Raw genomic sequence first — 21,608 nt, forward strand, 5'->3', positions numbered from 1 at the left:
CATGCCAGGAGATACTGAACACACACTGGTGTTTGTGTTCCAATGCATGTCAAGATTTAACATTGGTGTATTCTATTGTGGAATAACGTTGTATATCATATCTGGATCATGTTGGTGGGTTTGCACTGGCGCGGGGCGTGGAAACAAATGTGTAAAAACGGGTCACCAAGTCGCTAACGTGGTGTTGGGAAAAGTACAATCAATATTAACATCATCATAGTAACATGTTTGGTTGTCCTGTAGCTTTATCTGCTCACATTGTGTGCGTGGTCGAGCGTAATCTGACTGGCCCCATACATGAGTCATCGCCTTCTGTTATGATGCGGTTATCTAAGATTTCGTAAGATGGAATGACATCTTAAAACCACAAGTACATATACTGTTTGACCGTTAATTATGTAACGCCCAACGCCATATTTAGCGATACTCTGCAATCCGTCATGGGTTTTTTTGTTCTTTGGGGTTTTTTTTGTTGTTGTTTTGTTTTTGTTTTGTTTTTGTTTTTTTTATTGTTGTTGTGTAATGTAGTCAAAAACGTTGCGTTAATTTGAAACTAACAGAATCTGGACCAGACAAGCAACTTGAAGTCATCTAAAGCATGAATACTGATCTACGTCACCGGGCTGCGATGACATGGGGTAACCAAGTCAGAGCGTCTGACCACCCGATCCCCTTAGACGCCTCTTACAAGTATAGGTTACCGAAGACCAATTTTACAACGGAGCTTCACGGGTACCAAGCATAACGACGAATGTAATTAGGTGCATTGTGTTTGGGAGATATCAGTCGCCATTTAACAAGCAGCAACAATAAACAACTCGTAGATGTCCGTGCAACCGATTAATGAGTATGGCATTTCGCAGCTTTCAGCAATATTACGGCCGCGGACTCCAGAAATGGGCTTCACACATTATACCCATATGGGAATCGAACCCGGGTTTACAGCGTGACATGCGGACACTTCAACCATTAGGCTACACCCAGTGCGACCTGTGTGTACGTGCCCTGTAATCCCGCTTGGTGTATTCAGAACATCCTTCCACAAAGCGCCAAGGTGATCGTAAGTCACTAAGGTCACTAAGGTAACCTTAGAGCAATGTTAAAGGAGTTAAGGTTAACCATAGTAAAGGATACTTCGTGAAGGGAAACCCAGGATGTCGGGTCTTCACTGTTGTGTGGCATGTGTAAAGGAGCCACAATAGATTACAATAGTGTCCACAAGTTACACGTGCATAGTGTTTTCCGAACAGCTCAGCCTCAGGAGATGTCCTCAAGTCAACTGAAAAGCTTACATACCCCTGGGCTGCAATACTTCTGTTTAGCCGCGAGGCCACCATCTGTTTCAACGTTACGTCAAGACTCAATCATTGTATATCCACGATCCTCCCATAAAGCCACAAATAATTGGTATAGCTGAATTTCTACAGCACAGAAGGACGGACAGTACTTGAATTGTAAATGTCAGCGCCCAATGTTCACGTTTTCAGATTGTAATCACGACGCTGGAACAAACTGAAGAATGCTATCACTAACGGCCTGCTGTCCAATACTGGAGTGGATCTAGTCGCATCTAATTGTGACATTGCCTCTGTGTAGTGAGTCGAATCATCGGATTAGCCACCAGATCACTAAGATCAATACACGATACCGTAGCAGAATGCCAAATTCATGACCGTTATGTTATAGTACAGTGGCCTGTAAACATAATCCACCCTGGACCTGACAAAACAGTGGTTGATATTAGGAGCATCAACCGTGGTATGTAGTTAAATGAAGCTGATATGCATAACCTGAAAGTAAACCTTAAAGATGGTTCGTGCCTCTCTCTTAAACTAAAATGCGTAAAGTCCATTTCTGGTGTCCACCATCGTGATTTCTTAAACAACAATTACTCACTCTTAAACAACAATAACAATAGCAACGTTAGAAATACCACCGACCGTAACACCTCCATCGTCATCAGAAATGTCCCCTAAACATCTTTGTGGAATTCCGGCTGTACCATAAGCAAAAATTAATGAATCGCCATTAGCACGTAAGAACACCAGGTGTTCAAGAAAAGTCCACTGACACCTGTCTCAAATGCAAGATTTGTTTCTGGAAACGACGTAAAATATCCCTGATGCAATATAGATGTGATTAAATGTTAGTGACGGTAGCAGGTGGAACTATGACCAGTGATATACATCCAGTGCGACGGGTGAGCAAGGTGTACAGGTGTACATGAAATGTCATCAGGATCAGGTGTGGCCTACACATACAGAGTATCAGCACAACTAATAGTGGTTGAAGGTACTTACCTCCCACTTTAACATTATCACTAATAGCTGAGCTGATGATACGGATAGCGCGTTCCTTGGATCCACAGGTGTCGTAAACAGAAATACCTGTAATCAACGCAATAAGTAAGACTTGTGATCTTGTACCTTCTGTTCTTGCCATCTACTGTATTCATGGCAGAAAATGAAGCTGTCCATCATTTACTTTTTCAAAAATTAACTCTCATCTTTATTAAAGATACTCATAATATTTTATGAATGTATTTTGGTATACGAAAATCGAATGTAGGTATCAATGTATTAGATGAAAATCAGAACACGATTAAAGTGTCCAATGATTCAGTTGAATATTAAAAGGTCTTTGTCGTGTATCAGTAGAACAGTGTCACGTGCAAAACAAAAAAATAAGTTTATGATGATATCGAAATTTGGGATAACTGTTTAAATGGATATAACAAGTTAGACAACTCAAAGCAAAGGAAGTATCAAAAATGTATATTTATACATTACCGATATCAAGTTACACATATGTACACACAAATAAACATAGTCTACAAAATGACAGTGACAGAGTTCACTTACCGATTGAGAGTGATCCCATCTGTTTTAACATTTTATCCAGTTTCCACAACGCAACGAAAGCCATCTGGAGAACGTATGGATTCGATGTATTACATATGTTATGATGTGTGTCCGAAGTCGTGCGATGTAAATCCAGGAGACAGACGATTTTCACAGTACCAGGCGTCGCCATCACTGGCGGATGATGGCTGTTTCCATCACTTATATGTACGAAAATCAAACATATCACAATAATCACCGAAACTCCCCTCGTCGAAATCATGTTGATGAAAGATATCATCACGTGTGGTTATCCCAGCGATCAGTCATTAACGTCTGCTGATGGAAGAAATCACGTCTGCTGCTTGTGTCGTCTGCTCGTCGTCTGCTGGGAGAAAGCCCGGGTCTTGGCTGCGCTCGTCACTGCCGAGTCCCTTAGATCAACATCCCTCACGGCGCTCAAGTAATTGTCATGCACACAACATATCAACAACGATGTTTGGTCGTCTGGAAAGGCAAAGAAACGACATCAAATTAATTCAAACGGCTCAAATCAACAGCCAACTGACAAGCCAAACTGTTAAGAAATCAATGAGAGGACATTGTTGTTGCTATTCGTTCACCATTATGATACAACTGCAAACTGCCATGGTGAAAATACGCCAAACATTTTACTTCTCTGACGTCACAACCATTGCGATGTCAGGGATGGAAACATCTCCAACAGACATCGCCTACGTTCCAGTAATTCTGGTCAACAGGATACATAGCCGACATGATAGCCCTTGCTTGCTATTTGTACTTCGGACAGCATATTTAAGTTTTGTCATTTCTCTTAATTGTGGCGTTTGGCTATCCGTGACATTTTGTCAACTATATACGGTCGCTGACATTCTTGGTCGACAATAAACACACAGTTAGGCGCATTAGGATACCGCCTACGTCGTGATTGATGTAGCATTTGTGTTAACCTACTGATAATTGACATGACTTCACCAATTCATATTCGTTTTGTCATTGAGAATCGCTCGTGTTAACCATGTGAAAATATTTGCTTTGCGGAATGGCATTGCTTTGGCGATTCATATCACTATTGCTCTTTGAAACATACACATACATTTATTGCGTTAGGTTGTTGCCATTAGATTAGACCAACACCAATGAACTTCATGAAGGTAGAGACTTCTTCTTTACAGGAAGTAGTTTTGTTCTGTTTAATGTGCGACCATAGAATAGGCGACTCCAGACTACTACTAAATAAGTGGTGCTGATTGGGGGCTTTCTACCACTACAACCTCCAGCAACTACTACTGCTACTACTACCACTATCAACACTACTACCGCTGCATCTACTACTACTATCACCACCATTACCACCACTGTCATTACTACTACTACTACTACTACCACTACTACTACTACCACAACTATTACTACCGCAAAGAACTACAGGTTCTTCTAAGATGACTGCGACCACTACTGCTTCTACTGAAGATGATAATATCGCTTGCACCACACCATAACAACTGCTAAAAACTGAGATCAGAGTTAGGACTGGTCTCCAAAAACCTTCCTAGTGGAAAGATGCAAAACTGGTGAGACGCGTTCGACATGTGATACATGTAGTATACAGTTTCCGTATGACGATGCTCATAACGTCAGCCATTAGTTGACTGGCTAGATTTCTGCAGACCCTTGCACAGATAGAACAGTGCCGAGAAGCGTTTTAATTAACGTGTAACCGCTACTGCACTAAATACAAAACCAATATCTACTACAGACGTAAACACTACGCTTTGGCAGGACCTACAGCGAAAACCTTCGAACAGAAACAAAAGAATTATTGGCAAAAGGTACCTCAAAAGCTCATAAGAATAGAGGCCATGACTCTTGAGACAGCGTCGTGATGTCATGTCATGTCATGTCACGACACTGTGTCATCATGAGGATTCAAGGGGGCCAATTGGCAGTGTAGAATTAACCCTCTTAGCTGTGGTTCGCTGATTATCGGCTCCAATAGTACTGACAAAGCAGTAGCTTTATTTACATGTAAATACTATAATTAGATTCTTAGTTGTAATTAAGAACAATAACAAGCTCCGTGCGTGAATAGTAACATACCTTAACCTGTACATACATGATGTCATCAGTATGCGAACACATGAGTTATCTCCCGAACTTTTCATATTGTTCATAACGTTTCTGCCTCTGGCAAGTTCTCAACAACTCGTCAACAGGAAAACTTCGGAAATAAGACTTGACACATACGGCCATTGCCTGTACATATAATGCAGTACGACATATAATTCTTGCGTAATTGGGCCTGCCCGAAGCCTTACCCTCGGCTAGCCTGCATGACAGGTGTAAATATTTTTCAAATATCCAAGGAAACGTGTATCCCCCGAGATAATGCTAATCGCAGCATACCTCCTTGCCAAACCCCTACAGCTACTGCTACCGGCAGGGGGCTGCCAGTATAGATCACTAACGTTTACAGGTTCATCAAGCGGCCTTTACCACAAAGACTGCCCAGATAAAAACACTCCACATAACCCCGAATACTATAGTAATCAGTGTTGAACAAAGCAAACATATAGTCCTGTTTGTACACGGCAGGAAAAGACAACCGACATTGGGTGAGATTAGACAGGTTAAAATAAAATCTCGCGGTACGCCATCAAATTTGAACTTGGATTCATCTTGGCACATGCACTATTTGTTGAAGAAGCCAAGGAAACGATGAGGCTGAACATGAAAACACAGGGAAAGCAACTTCCGGTGAGAAGAAGATAAGAGGGGGACGAACAGCACCTTTAATACCCAGTGGTGCGGACGACCACGTACATCCATAGTAGCTTTGAGTCTCGTATCTCTGCCAATTGGACGAGGGGGACGTTTCCTGGTTTGAGGCAATTATATCTTTGCCAGTAATGAGGGAATGCAGACTTAATAAAAGTACAGAAGGCTTTGGTAATTGTTGGTTGAGATTTGTCAGTGAACCTGGTCGATCTTGGTCTGAGAACAACTTCTCCGTGTCAAATATGTAACCTCATAGTCAAAGCGGTTTCACTTCCTCATACCAATGCAGATAGACTTGAAAACACCAATGTAGATTAAATACAGATTTGGGACAGAGGGTAAAATGTAAACTTATTTTTTTCCTCAAAGCCACGTTTGATTGTAGTATCTTACGATTTGTCAACAGTAACTCCATGAACTTGATTCAAAATTTTCTCAGTACATTGACGTATGGCATGTGTGTAGTGTTTGTCGCTGATCTTAAGCTTGCTCTGCTGTATATTACTCAACACCTAACAATGAAGACCGGATGTTGTGAAAAACACCTTTTGGTTCCTGAGTCCATTTGTTATAACAGGTTCTGTACTGCAAGAGATAACGATGAGGTTTTATGTAGTTTAAGCATTTAATGTATTTATGTTTTAATAATGTCAGTTCAAGTTCGTCACTTACAGAAAGGCATATGATAATATAACCGAACTGATAAATATAGAAAATAAGAAGCAAATATTGAACTTAAAGACTAATGATAATAATTTTAAAATGTCTGGCTAGGGAATATAGACATAACTATATTCCACAAGTGTTCATTAGATAAGAAACATTTCTCATTACTTTGCATTTCGAATATAAAAAACAAGATCGGAGTACTTAAGTAAACATATATTGTCCGAATAGAAAACCCAAAAATGACAATGTATTTAGCTATAAAAAATACACGAAATGTAGTATTCTTTGTAATCAGCATGGCAATACAACTATCACAAAATAACAGACACAATACTGACTCAACGAAAACATACACTTGGGCATTACAACCTTGGAGTCAATTTGTACCGATGGACATGTGAGCTAAATAGCAAAACCTTTCTATTTCTGTTGGAAATAATTAGCTTAGAGCATTCAGGCTATTTCACTGTCTAATGTCTAATGTTAGACTATTTTCTGTTTAATGGTTTACTTGACTGTGTGTGTCAACATGAACTGTGAATACAGTTCAATTGCATCCGTCCAAAAACTCATAAATGATAGTTTTAGCTTGAAACAGGTGTTCTTTTGACATACCCCCAAAACGCCTTTGTTGACATAAACGTGTGTCGACAACTAAGACTAAATCCAAAGAAATATTTCTTTTATATATTTTTTAAAGGAACGAAGTTAAAGTCAACGAACCACTCGATGACAACGGTTCATTGACTGCCTGCTATTATATAAATTGCCTCCCGTTGTGATACAGTTTAACTGTGTGATCATCCATATATAATCGGAGTTCGGGGTGTTTAGAAGTGTTGCGAAATATTCGTTGGTGTTGCCAGCGTTGTATTGTTGTTTTCGGGAGCACGTTATCAAAATAACGTAGCACACTTTGCGTTGAGGTTTGAGTCATTGACGACCATGTGCTAATCGTATACACCAGTCCGTTCGTCTTGAGTCAATATTAAGCTCAATTATTGGAACTTGTTATACAAAAACATTTAAAACACACATTCACCTTTTCTAATGTCAGTCGATATCGCACTTTAAGGTACAAATGTTCATTTTTACGAATAAACACGCTTTTTGTAAAGAAGCAAATTTTTCCCAGAACGGTTCATTTGGGAAGGCGTCCGAATGAATGAGAAGACGGCGTGTTTTCAGGTGGTTGTCATATGTTTATTTGAAAGTTTCGATTGAGACGATTTTGGAATTCCTGTGCTAATATCTCAGAAGGTTTAAATGATAGATGGTTAAGACGTGATCTGCAAGGGCAAACAGCATGTGCAGAATATCATAAACATCATGTCACTGGCCCATGCGTCAGAAAAAATATGAAAGCACAAAGGCGACATTTGCATAATCGCGGAGGAATTTGATTATCAAATATTGAATGATCTGAGAAACGTTCCCAGAAAATAACAAAAACATATACGTGACAGATGTGTGATTGTTACTAGTATGTTGAGGTTGGCAGCATTAGGGTAAAATGGATACAGAAAAATACAATTCATTCGGGCAAATTGCACTCAGTCTGTATTTCCCCTCCTGCCGTCTGTCCAGGCGGCGGCGTAAGCTAGCGGTTAAAGCGTTAGCTTGTCGCGCCGAAGACCCAGGTTCTATTCTCTATATGATATAATGTGTTATAAATTACGAATCCTGGGTTGTCAGTACTCACTTTTGTGAACAGTCAATACTTTTGAATGCCTTTCCTCAAGAGTTGCCTTTGCACTACATGATCTATCCAAAAGCAGTTCATAATTACCTTATTCTAGACAGCACGGCGCCGTTGTCGAAATGGCGTTATGACAGTTTCGTTTATGTTTAGTGCAGGTGTCCTCGGTACACCATTCGCCATGTTCATCAGTAGGTCGGATATAAGTTATAAGGCGAAAATCAATGTTGGGGTTCAATGCGATTTGACATACTAGAAAAAGTATCCTTGTAGCAATATTTGTAAAGATATGATGACATGTGTCAACCAAGACATCGAAACTAACCATCCGATCTCCATGAGTTACTGAAGATCATTTCAAACGCGGATCTTCATGGGTCTTATGGATATGTACAACAAAGATAAAGGCCATGAATGAGACTTATCGTCAGTGGTCAGTGTCGTGATAGTGTTGTAGTACTAATTGTAAGTGAGAAATGCACCTTTCAGGAATTGTCATGTTATACAAACAATCCCAGATAGATAGATAGACAGACAGACAGACAGACAGACAGATAGATAGATGGGAAGAACCTGACCCACTGTGAGCACAACACTAAGACAAGGCTTTGTTCCACAAAGCGGCATCAGAAATACGACCATCGTATGAGTGACGCATGTAAGAGTATCCAGCCAGGAGAGTTGAACTATGCCGTGATTATAGATCTGCTAACCTTCTACATCACACCGTGTACTCAGAACAGGCCATCTTAAGTGACAGGACTATAATTCTAACGAGTAAATTTTAAAATTTATTGGATAAGATTTTTATTTTTTAAAACAAAAATATTACATAAGCGCGTTTAGCAATATGGCAAGCACAAAGAAGCACATATTAATAAATGGTATGTTATAAACCAGGGCTCTAATGTAGAATGACAGGCCTGCCTTCTGTTTCAAAGCAAGTTCCGTTTTGAAAGATCAAACCATGCTTGTGTAACTTATAAGCATTTCCTCGGCAGTCTGGTAAATGTTACATCACAAGTGTATTGGTGTTTTTAGTTTCCTCTTTAACATCAAGACCACGTGGATATGTTACGAGACACGTTGGCATGGGAACAGTGATGCCCAACAAACAGGAAATAAACACGAAATCCTTCAGCACAATTTATATATGCCTTGTCCTTTCTTGTCCGTCTTCCTATATGCCGAACACGAACTACATGTTATTAATTTGATAATTCTAGTAAGAATTTTATTTTCCTGACGGGAAGTTTGTAAGTTTAAAGTAATAGTTTGTATGCAGACGGCTGGGTTATTTGTCATGTCAGTGTATATAACGCCTCAGACATATTCCCTAACCTCAACTTCTTTTACCAAACTTCCCATCGTCAACACAATGGAGGAAGAGTGTCTCGAGACTTCTAAACTCTGTAAGCTATGTTTTAACTTTAAAGGCAACCCGCTACAGCTTTTTGCGAGCCTCTAAGCATACTCAAAATGCACCAACCGTTAATGCGCCTGAGACGATTCAAAGTATTGGCCAAAGTCCCACTCCCCTTTTGTGTAGCTTGTTTGTATATATTAAACGTCAATGACAGAACATAACACGCCTCGTGCTGCTGCCGAAACAAACTACATTGAGGTTAAACAAAAATATTTCCACAAAACAGTACATGAATGGATAACCAGATGTGATATTTCTACACGCCAAAACAAGAACAAAAACAAGAAAACAACAAAAAGGAACAAAACAAAAAAAACTCAAACTGAGATGTTACCTAGAGCAGGATGAAATACATCTTAAAATAACGTAAGTTGTTCAGTGCACGTGTTCTCGTAAGTGTAAATACCAATCCAGTGAATCACGTCTTACCTTGAAGAACTATCTGAAAGTAGAATAACTGCAAAAGTAATCCACTTGTTTGAGAATTCTTTCGTGAACAGATGTCAATGTCAATGAGACATCAATATTGACCAAATACGTGCAATAACAGAGCATCCTAATATATTTCATGATACTCAAACATACCCTGCATGTGCTAAATAACCTGTATTGGTGCTTCAACAATGTAATTTCTTGAGCAAACATTGTTCTCTACATTAACACATAAATAATCTCTCCACTACAGCCCCCTGCCATGTCCCGACATAATCTTGTTTTCCACACAAACTCGGACCCTCTCTCAGACCCAAATATGTTGGTTCGCACTCTGATCTATACCTGAATGTGAGACTGTTTGATGAAAGCAGCAAATATCAAAGCCAAAGCTAAAACACAAAAAATCCAAGTCAAATTGGCATACAAAGTTTGCGGCCTGCTGCGCAGAACCTTCAGCTGGCCAGAATACATGGTCCAGTAATGCTGTGTTTACAGGGGAGATTTCGCAATTGACATTTCAAAGACACATTTGCTCCAGTTTGAACCCAGTTGTGTCGTTAACGACAAAAGTTACCAGGTATGTGAACCTGGAACAAACATGGTTCAGACAATGAGTCCAACTCGTCATCGCTGCCTAACCATGATTGGAGGACAAACATAACTGACCAAAACTAACACACTTGCGCCCATTGCCTGTGATTTGCAGGGAGTGACTTAGCTTCAGCTCAAGTCAAATTATCTTGTTCAACAATCAACTTCCTCTTCAACAGATAACACTGTTGACGCATCAGCGGACATGTTTGGCTAAGAGTACATCGTTCATCTGTGGCAGTGAGCGGTAGTTAACTGCCTATCATCCGAGAATTATATACACTGGTATCTATCTCAAACTATCACAAAATGTATTCTTTACAAGACTGTAGACCTTGAATAATTATTGTGTATCTCCATTCTACCATAACCGCGCTAAGATTTTTAAAAAATACATACGTACAAATCAGAGGTATATAACGTGATTATACACCTCTGATTAACCAATCGCAATCCAATGAAGTCATGGTAGAGTAGATAGTGGAACTTAACTGGTTGCCTTCTTCAAAAAACACGAGTCAAGTAAATGATTGCAATTCATTGTCTGGTAATCATACTAAATCTTAAATATCTATGAACAAACGTATGTGTATATGAGAAAGCTCGGTTCATCTGAGGATTCTGCAGATATATACATTGAACTGTTTTCAACTTTATACATTGAACTGTTTTCAACTTATCTGGCCTGTGCAGAGTGTGTTGTTTTAAGGGGTGAGTAAGTTTAGTGTTATGCCACTTATAGCAATAGTCCAGCAATGTCGGGCTGACGAGGGTGGGGGCTGTGAGGGTAGAGACACCAGAAATGGTCTTCACACATTATATCAACGTGTAGGATCGAACCCGGCTACTCCACCGCCCCCTTGTTTGAAAAAAACACACATCAGTTTGCATTACATAAGGAAGTACTCAACCAAACTCAACTCAAGACTAGCTGGAGCCTTTAATATGTGAATGGTTTTACAATAGGTAAACCTTTCAGTTGCAATCTACATTTATTTTTGAGAACTAGGCAAGTCGCAACATTATCATGACGCAAACATTTCTTGATTTACAGTTATGTATCATTTAACATCAAACACTCCCGCCTTGCACACCCACTGAGTTCAACTACCTCGACTAGACGAATAAATATATGTCAGATCAACATAAATGCATGTGTCAGTGCAAGTACAGACATCTCTGTTCACAGCTGGCTCCCTGCCCTCCATAGTTCCCGATGCGTAGAGAAATGAAACACGCCATAGACCCGACCTACCCACCGGTAATGGAGGCAAGAATTTCAAACATTTGAAAGGTTTAGGTACCTTTTGAACCGGGGATCATTATTTGTCAATAGAGCAGTATTTTTGCCCCGCGGTCCAGTGGGCGGTGAGGGGAACATGACCACAAAAAAGATAAATCTCTTTTCTGTCGAGGGCTGTTATTCTAGGGTCAGAAGTATCACAGGATGTAAGTACTGTATTCAAAGCCACACAAGGATTTCATTTTGCTTTGCAACTCCGCCAACTGTTGAACGACGCTAGTCAAGGGCATATGAAAACATGATTTGTACAAAAAGTATAAAAATAATATTTCATTTAATTCACCAGTGACGAGGTTGCAATGTGTTTAGTCATGGCGTGTCATGTTACCAAGAGGTGTGTGACTTCTAAACAGAGTAGTGGTGAATTGACAAACGCGTTAAAGATACGTCTGGATCGGATGTACAAAACTCGTGAGTTGGGATAAGAACAAACTTTATGGATGAACAGTTTGTGTTCAGGTGATGCGACGTTTCGTTAGAGATTCTTGTATCGTTGTAAATGCCGCATGAGGAAGATTTTCGTTCGAGGGTGTATGTGAAGCGTCACCTCGGAGATCCGGATTCGGTGAGCGTAAAAATTAAAATGGCGGTGAAAATCTTGACATGTGTAAGATAACCGTTGGGGCTGACAGCGCAGAGAGAAATATTTGTATTTTCCACGAAATACAACACAGTTTTACACGGAAAATCACACCGTTGAACACAGAGTACAAGAACAGACTGGCGCACAAATTACACACTGCACAGTACTGGTGCACAACGAGTGCAACACACCTTTACATGAGGAGAACACACCTATACATGGAACACAACGACTGAGTTATTACACGACACACAACACCTTGTAGAGACAGCTATTATACAATGGATACAACACGAGAGTAAAAAGAAAATCGTTATTGTTTACATGGCGTACATAAGGCACAACAAATTTTAGATGGCATAGCACAACACAGCCGTACAAGGGTATTGGAATAAGTGTCTGTTGTTAAAGGAATACAACAGTTGATGGGCATTGTGTACAGTGCTTTTCTTAATGACATGATGGAGAGATGTTTGCGACAAACGACTATTAATGATAGTCTTCTAAACACGAGACTTCACAATATATGTATGTATTCATCTACACAGCCCGCCATTGTGGACAACATGTGTTGTGTAACCATCTGTCGTCAGTTTCTGTCGCCAGGTTTGCTGCCTCGTTTGTTGAACTCAATGAACCTCGGATTTCATAATAGCATGTATTACCACGACTGTATGATTCATAATTCATGAATATATTCTATTTACAGAATCCATGTTTACAAGCATGTCTAGGATACAAGGAAACCTAACAATAGTTTGTTAAAATATTCAAGCCTGCCTTAATATGTATTTTACAATAAAAGACTACACGACAATAGTTCATTGTATGTTTTAAAGTTCATGTTTCTTCTGTAAATCGTGACGGCGATAAACACATCTAAAGCTGAACATTAAATGCACGATAACAAAAAAAATCATCAAACGCTGGGAGGTAACAATATGCATGGCTGTAACCTATGAGTGTCAGCATATGTGACTAGGTAATAAAATTCAAATAGAAACGGAAAGGTACTGTTCTTAAATGTGAATCTGAACAATTAAGCATAGATAACTAACCCTTCGAATATGTCTCTGTATTTGGAATGATGTATTCAAGACGGAAACCGTAATCTGAAATTTAATGTACACACTGCACAATAAAATGGTCCAAATTTCATGATTTTATGAGATTTCTTATGGTTGAGGAACGGGGTTTGTTGTTTCTATTTATGCACTGCGAAAATCTGTATGTCTAACTGTATGTCTCACTGAATATATTTGTATGCCAGTCTTTACGTATATCGCGTCAGGCAGCTTCACCTGGGAAGGGGACAATGGGGTAACTTATTGGAGAAAAGCCTTCGCTCGTCGCGCCGAAGACCCGGGTTCGATTTCTCACAAGGGTAAATCGTATGAAGAGCATTTCGGTGTCCCGACGTGATATTGCGGCAATAAAAAGCAGCGTACAATATATGCAATCACGTAAACGAAACATTCCCAGAGAGAGAGTGAAGTGCCGACAACCCAAGGTTCGTAATTTGACACTCGAGGACACGATGATCGGATCCCGGCACACACACTCGGAAAGCAATTCCAAAGAACATACAGTGGCACCTTAAACGAGAGACCTACCCGTATTCCGTAGAACTGTGACATTCTTTTTAACATGTTTCATGACATGTATGTCGACGAAACTGAGAAAGAAAGTCCATTTAACGCTGTAAACAATGTTTCCATACGTTATAAAGTTTACGCTGTGTCGCAGCCTATTCGGATAGCATATCCAGAAATCTAAACTCGAATGTGGAGGATGTCTGCACATGATCTAACATATCCTTACATCCTTACACACACTTAGTAATGTTGCTGGAGTGACGAGAGAACACTTTAGGGATTCGGTCACCCCATCAACCCGACTGGCCGAGAGATTATGGCGGTGTATTGTAGAACTGGGCTGTGTGGAGGTTTAATTACGCTAATTTAATGGTAGCCTCATATGACATACACTGTTAGTCGATTTCATCGTGGCAATCAATGAAGCGATTTCATCGTGTTTATAGAGGAAATTGCTCAGGATCACAACACTAATACTAAAGTAACCCCAGCTGCAATTGGTACAACGTAAAGGTATCTGCAGTTCAACGTGTCCGTATTTTTAAATACTAATACCTACACACAACAGCAAATGTATGCCTTAGCGGTTGGAAACCTTTGCCCAAGCGAGATACTATTCACACATACTAGATTTGCTTTACAGATATTACTATTAATTTATCCTTCAATATTATTAGACAAACTGGTTTATTATAAAATAAAGGAGTGGATACATCGAGATGTTCACTTGACATCGTTACCTTCCTTACCATCTGAGAAAAGTGATCTGATATACGACATAACGCATGTCACACAACATGGTCAGTTACTCTCAGTTTAACCAATATCAGGCCATATAAATTCTTGAATAAGCCCAATCTCATGTCAATGCCAGAAACCGAAGTCTGTAGTATTAATTCATCGACATCGTCAATTCTTCTGGTTTAATACACTGCGCCTAGAAGACACGCATGAAGAAACCGAGACATGTTCATTACAACCATGAATGAGTGATAAGACCACACAGATTCAACAATGACCTTACTCAGATCCCAGACCCTGTTTGACCACTCGGTGTTATGGAAATTGTGGCGGGTCAGGTCGACGCTGCGTTTGACGGTTCCTTTGAAGTGGTGATCTAACCCTAATCTAGCTTCTGTGGCAGTCGAGCGTGCCGGGTGGTGTAACGGTACATACGAACAGGCAAACTTTGGATGCTATCACTTGGGTCTATAACCTGTTCCTGACCTTTTGTAACGGGAACACAAGTGGCTGAGTGGCGGTCTATGCTCTTGTCTCTAATAGACGTGTAGAACATTCACAAAGATTAATTCTTAACTATAACTGACAGGATAATTCATGTTCTGGGGAATAATTTACTTCTTGAAAGAACTGGTGATGCTGATTCATCCCGATGCGTGGTGCATGACGTACATCAACCTTAATAGCTACGCGACCGTTTCATGTTGAACGCTGTTAAGTCTGAGGCCACGCGAGTGTAACGTGTGGCTTAGACTGTTAACAGATAGACTTCTTCTAGATAACGATTTCTTAACTTATCATGATTGAATATATCTGACATCGCACCATCATCATATTATTTAAATGATAGCAATAACCGGAAGACAAGTAAGACAAGACGCGTTTGTGGTTTTGACTGCTGTCCTATATTCAAAGGTTTCGAGTCCTGTTTCGTAACCCTGTCGTAACTTACGACTCTGACATGTCCATGTTACAGTCTATGGTACGACGGTCGTAGCGCTGCGATAGCTTTGTGAAACGGGGCCGTGCGTGTCAGGTTCCTGGGAACATACAACAAATATTAGCTAATGAAAACGCTTTGATGTCTTCGATTGCCGTTTTAAACAGTTCCTGGGAAGTGACAAGGTTGTGTCATAGGTCCGTTGTTGTTATTTATTTCTTCTTGTCAATACACCTGTGAGGCGGTGAGGGCCGGGGTCGATGACGACGATGTTGTTTGTTGCATTCTCCACATATATGTAACCACCAAAGGCATTGGATGGCGCCTCGACATCTAAACAAATGGACACGTTACACAATCGCAGCTGTTATATTTCTGGTAAGGTCATTGTCATGTTTCAAGAGGAATGCACATTTTGTAACTATGGTGTCACTTCTGTTTAGTATCCTTGTCCGCTTTTTTCAGCAGTATTTTTAGAAACAGGCGAGCAGTTCCGCAGTTTGATAACGACATCACAAGCACATGACTCGCATAGTTGCTATAATGGATACATTGAAAACATAGTATTGCTATTTGTCGTAAATGACCTGCACCTAATTGAAGGTTTCCCTTTTGTAAAACCGACCGTGTGTAGATATGTAGAAAGTTCTTGAAAATGCCCTGTCGATGGGATCACTACAATAGAACCACCAAAATAATGATATTATAGCGATTTCATGTACAGCGTAAGCTATCAAAATCGGCATCTGTCTAATCCAGTAAGTCGTCAACATTGGCATAAAATCTAAGTCCCTTCTGTGGCTTGTGCATTTATCATCAGCTCTACAATCTGGCACATTGTCTAAAATGGATTATTTGTTTCAGTTCCAATGAGTGCCGGATTAAACAGCTTCCAGTGTAATTATAATTACCAGGAACCACTTGTTCTTGAAAATCAAATGGAAAGAGTAAGCGAATGAGTTTGGTTTAGGTCTCTTTTAACAATATTCCAGTAATATCAATGTAGGGAACACCAGAAATGGGCTTCGCAATGTTGTACCGTTATGGAGAATCAAACCCGAACGAACGCTATAGTAACCTAAGTAAAAAAAATACCCCTAAAAAGAAAAGTTGAAAACTTTGTTCCTTGTTTGGATCCTTTGGATATACACGTATCTGTGACGGCACACCAGAACTTGCAATATTATTTCAAGTGATTCATCTATTAACGTACGATAGGGCCTAATTCTAAAACTGCTGTTTGTAACACCAGAGTGCCCTAAGGAAAAATGTAAACACGTCCGCATTGTCGTTTCCAGAATACTTGTTATATAAGTTATTGTGTTTCGGTGTCTCGGCAGTAACCCCGTTCTGGGCGAGTGTTGAGCGTCTCATGTCCAACTAGTACGTGATGTAGGACTGTGTTTCAAGGCACGTCACTGTGCTCCTAGACAAGGCAAGATTGTGCCATAAGTAAAACCATTTCACATCGAGCCGTCTCCTTATATTCAGTGTTAAATATGTAGCTATGTACCTTGTGTTGTTAACCACATAGTCTCGTGTTAAACCCAATGTTGGAAGTACATGAAGTTCCCAAGTTTTGTCCTAGCTATGCTTGAAAAGCACCAGCCCACAAAATAATTCACTAGCTCAAAATCGTAATGTCGAAACTAAGCACTAACACTAACTTTAAATACCATCATCTATCAAGCCATAATACCGCATGCTTTAAGATTGCATTATAGCTTAACAAGTCGGAGAGAGTGATATGTTAAAAATATCACACCATGAATATTAAGCGGCCAGTGGCATGGATATTTACTGGCCCGATTGGATTTTTACTAACCACGGGCAAGTGGGAAAGTGGCTATTTCGTACACTTGTTAATCCTAGTAGTGGGCACTCAAAAGAAGCCAACGTCTCCCTTTTGTCCCAGCATTAAAGGGTTTTAATTCTACTACCTTGTATGTTTCTAGAAAAAACATAAAGGGTTCTACTGTGCCTCGGTTAATCCATGCGATGACTGTAACTTAAACTGGTGAATATCTACGCCTAGTTCAAAAATTCACCCATCTCAGCACTTCGGCTTCATAATCAGCCCATCGCATCCATTTTGATTCAACGTAGGATGACGTAAAACGCCGGACGCACCGCGACCCCAAAACGACCTTGGCTATCCAGATACTACAGGAAAGAAACCGGAACACTCCTACATTCCTAAACCACAACAACTTCAAAATATCTTACACATGCATCTTACTCGAGGGGCAGAGCGGGATCGACTTCAACTGGATTAGGCTGTGGAGTTAAGCTTTGCATGCTTTTAACACCACCTCCAACTGATGTTCACTCCAATGTTAAATTCAAGGCTTGTGGTTACACGGATTACAGTGAAGCATTAAGGTAGTATTAAAGTATCGAACAACAGGTTATACTTGGTTAAGGAATGGTGAAGTCTTTTGTTCCCCGAGCTTGCCATTCCGATAAGCACCAGCTACCTGCCTCCCTCGGATGTTTAAACATTTAACGGATAACGATTATGCAAGAACATTGCAGAAAAAAGTGGGAAAAAATATTTAGGATATCCACAGTCGGGGCACATGAGACGGAAAAAGAAATCCCATGCTGTGGATAAATCTCATGCATTTTCATCCAAAATTACGTGTCGTTCTGTCAAGAGGAAACCCGTGTCGCTTCGAATCAATCGAGAATGTGGGGCTCGTCCCGCAAAGGAAATAGATGACATGCAAAGGGGAGACAACTTATCGTGGAAACGTTACTGGTAGGAAAACAACCGGTAGACAACTTTGAAAAAAATGCACTGTCCAAAATTTTTTTATCATTGATTAAGTAAGGAAATGCTTCCACTGGATAGAACTAGCGTGTTTTCTACGATGGTGCGAAATAAACACTTCAGGAAATGAAACACAAAAAATACTATTAATTGCCTCCGGGGGAAAAGGAATTGCGAAATCTCCCCCGAGGTGAAATTGACAACATAAGTTGTACTATGTGCATCGACTGTTTTCACAATAAGTAATGCCTTATCGACACGTATTGTAAAGCCTCGGGGTCACTGATTGACAGGGAGACACTGTGACATATAAGATGTAATCTAGATTTTCAGTGAATGGTGGAAAGAACACGGGAGTATTTATGACGCACAGTTTAAATCCATCTTCACTGAGCTATTGTTATAAACGGCATCCCTGGACGAATAGTAATGTTGTCGCTTTTGTTTCACAGACTGTCATTTGGGGTAGCCAAAATAATCCATCCAGTTATACAAATCGAATAATTTGAGAAAGGGCGGCGTCTTTGACAATGGTGTTAATGAATCGGCTATTGTTTCTTTTTTCCCGACGCCATGTTCGACCAATACATCTAATGATGTATTCATGCATGTCAGTGTAAAGGAGAAATACGGGTGTCTTAACCGTTATGGATCTGGCAGATTATTTGCAATTTTTAGGGTAATTTAAGTGATGTTTTGACAGGTGAGTATTGACTCATGTTTTATCCGTTGTCCTTGAAAAAACACATTTATTTTGAGAAAATGAACCAAAAGAACGTTGCACAACAATTCTTTTTTGGACAGATATTTCTGACATGACTGATCAAGATGTACTTGCCTCTAGCCTAACACAACCATCTACTACTGCACTCCATCAGCATGTTGTATTCAGTACAGACATTTCGTATTGCATTGTCATATCGTGTTCAAGAGTTTTGAATGAATGGACGAATGAGTGAATGAATGAATGAATGAATGAATGAAAGTGAATGAATGAATGATGGATGTCAGTGAATGAATGGATGAAAGTGAATGAATGATGGATGACAGTGAATGAATGGATGAAAGTGAATGAATGATGGATGAAAGTGAATGAATGGATGAAAGTGAATGAACGAATGATGGATGACAGTGAATGAATGGATGAAAGTGAATGAACGAATGAATGAAAGTGAATGAATGAATGAATGAATGGATATGGTTGCTGTATTTACGATAGATGGATCTAGCTAATGCCTAGAATAACTACCCTGTATTTGAGACACATGTTCGACCTTAAACACGAGGAATAAAAGCATCGTGCACCTTTAAAACCCGACCTTGAAGGACTTAAACAAGGTCTGAACAATACTGGATAATACGCTTGTCATATCACCACGCAAGCTGTCGGTTGGTTGTACTTTGATGAAGACACGCATATACAGACGCGCCAGGTGATGCATGAATAGTACTGCCAGTATAGCAGTTCACAATGAATGCAGTTCTACATATACATCTTCATCTGTAATATCATTTCAAGGGGTGTTGATAACACGCATTGTGATGCATCATCAGTCGTTCAATAACTAGACACATAGATCTATACTCACCCTACCTGAACATCCTATCCTCAAAACAGAATTGGTACTCGATCCTTGTTCAGTGGGTGACACTGTTGAGGTATGCCAACAACCGCACCCCAGTACGTCCCAGTACAGTAACATCAACCCGTCAACTCACCTATCTATACGCACTGCTTTGCCTCACCGCACTTAACCCCTAAAGTGTCGACTGGGCATGACGATATTTCAAAACAGTGTGTGTGAACTGTATAAAATCGTTTACCTTGTTCAGCGAGGTGGATGCTAACAGTCCGTGCTGCTTGGTCGCGGTAATCTCATCGACTGACCGGGGAAGTCAACACGTTCGATCAAGGCCCTTGGGGACAGTCAGGGCTAAAAATAGCTGGAGGGAAGCCGTACTTGCAGAGCAACTGAAGCAATCCTCTCGGATGGAGAGAAAGCTAGTTGTGCCGATTACAGCATCAAGGAGAGCGCTGGAGAAGCTAATCGGAGTCTTTGAAGCAGAAAGGATCTCAGTAGGTATTATAATGGAAGAATAAGTGGCAAGGTAGACGTCACGCTTACTGCTCGGGTATCTGTAAGCTTACAGGGTCAAAAGACTGTGATCGTTTACAAAGGGCAGAAATTCTGCCATTGTCTGCAACAAGTTGTAGTATTTAGTTAGAAACTTTTCGTTTATTTTCATTATGTTGCAAATGCACTTATGAGAGCATTAGAGTGAAACATCGCGTTGGTACATATGTATCAAGATTACTGAGGTGTTATTTTAACTTTAACACACACACAAAAACAACTTAATAAATTTGATTGTTTTGTTTGTTGTCAAACGCCGCACTCAGTAATATTCCAACTATATGGCTGCGATCTGTACATCATCGAGTCTGGACCAGATAATCCAGTGATCAACAACATGAGCATCGATCTCCACAACTGGGAATGTGTCAACCAAGTCAGCGAGTCTGACCACCCGATCCCGTTAGAAACCTCTGACGACAAACGTGAGTCGCTGATGACCAATCTAACCCTGTATAATGAATTGGAAATATAGTTTTACAGTATGTGTTTTAGAGTGGATGTGATGTTATGATGCATGTAAAACTTTCGGTAATTACGCAACACCAAAATTGTGCTTCACACACACCGGTATTCCCAGCTACCCCGATGGATGTATCTAGAAACACATTACTACAATACTGATAACATTAATGTATTAAAACAATAACAGTCACAATTACACTCATATGCTATTCTATAATATAATTATTGTTCAATTTATACACACACAAGACAATGGTGTGTGTAGGCGGTGGGGTAGAATATAGCTAGTGGTTAAAGCGTTAGTTGGTTTACGGTCACGGGTTCGGTTCCTATCGGGGTACAATGGAGCCCATTTCGAATGTGCGGATATATTGTATTGCTTTTATATTGCTAAAACGGCGTAAAATTGCAGTCATTCTCGAACATGGTTTAACAGAGACGTAAAACATATGAAGCTTTCAGAATAATATTAATATGGGTGAAGTCATTGATTTTACAGCACACGTCTTATCGTGTAAAAGGAATATATAATGCAGACTATCAATGAATAAATGACGCCATTCACACCTTTTGTTGGCAGGTATTTCCCCAGGGATGGACTGCACGATATGTAC

The 21,608-nt window shown here is 40.0% G+C and overlaps 1 protein-coding gene across 3 annotated transcripts in view; it reads right to left on the reverse strand.

Moving 5' to 3' along the window:
- LOC137295605 (uncharacterized) overlaps window positions 1-20,263 on the reverse strand; it is a 41,377-nt gene extending 21,114 nt beyond the window's left edge. The window contains exons 1-3 of one of the 3 annotated variants that reach the window (XM_067827041.1): window positions 20,219-20,263; window positions 2,862-3,347; window positions 2,301-2,387 (exon numbers count right to left, since the gene is read on the reverse strand). In XM_067827041.1, the coding sequence (XP_067683142.1) occupies window positions 2,301-2,387; window positions 2,862-3,141 (367 nt within the window). In that variant the 5' untranslated portion in view covers window positions 3,142-3,347; window positions 20,219-20,263. Of the gene's footprint in view, window positions 1-2,300; window positions 2,388-2,861; window positions 3,348-19,983; window positions 20,075-20,113; window positions 20,137-20,218 lie in introns of those variants that run through there. The other 2 variants (XM_067827042.1, XM_067827040.1) reach the window with 2 other exon arrangements.
- Window positions 20,264-21,608: the final 1,345 nt, after the last annotated feature.

Source organism: Haliotis asinina, chromosome 9 (assembly GCF_037392515.1).
Source record: "Haliotis asinina isolate JCU_RB_2024 chromosome 9, JCU_Hal_asi_v2, whole genome shotgun sequence".
Lineage (NCBI taxonomy): Eukaryota > Metazoa > Mollusca > Gastropoda > Lepetellida > Haliotidae > Haliotis > Haliotis asinina.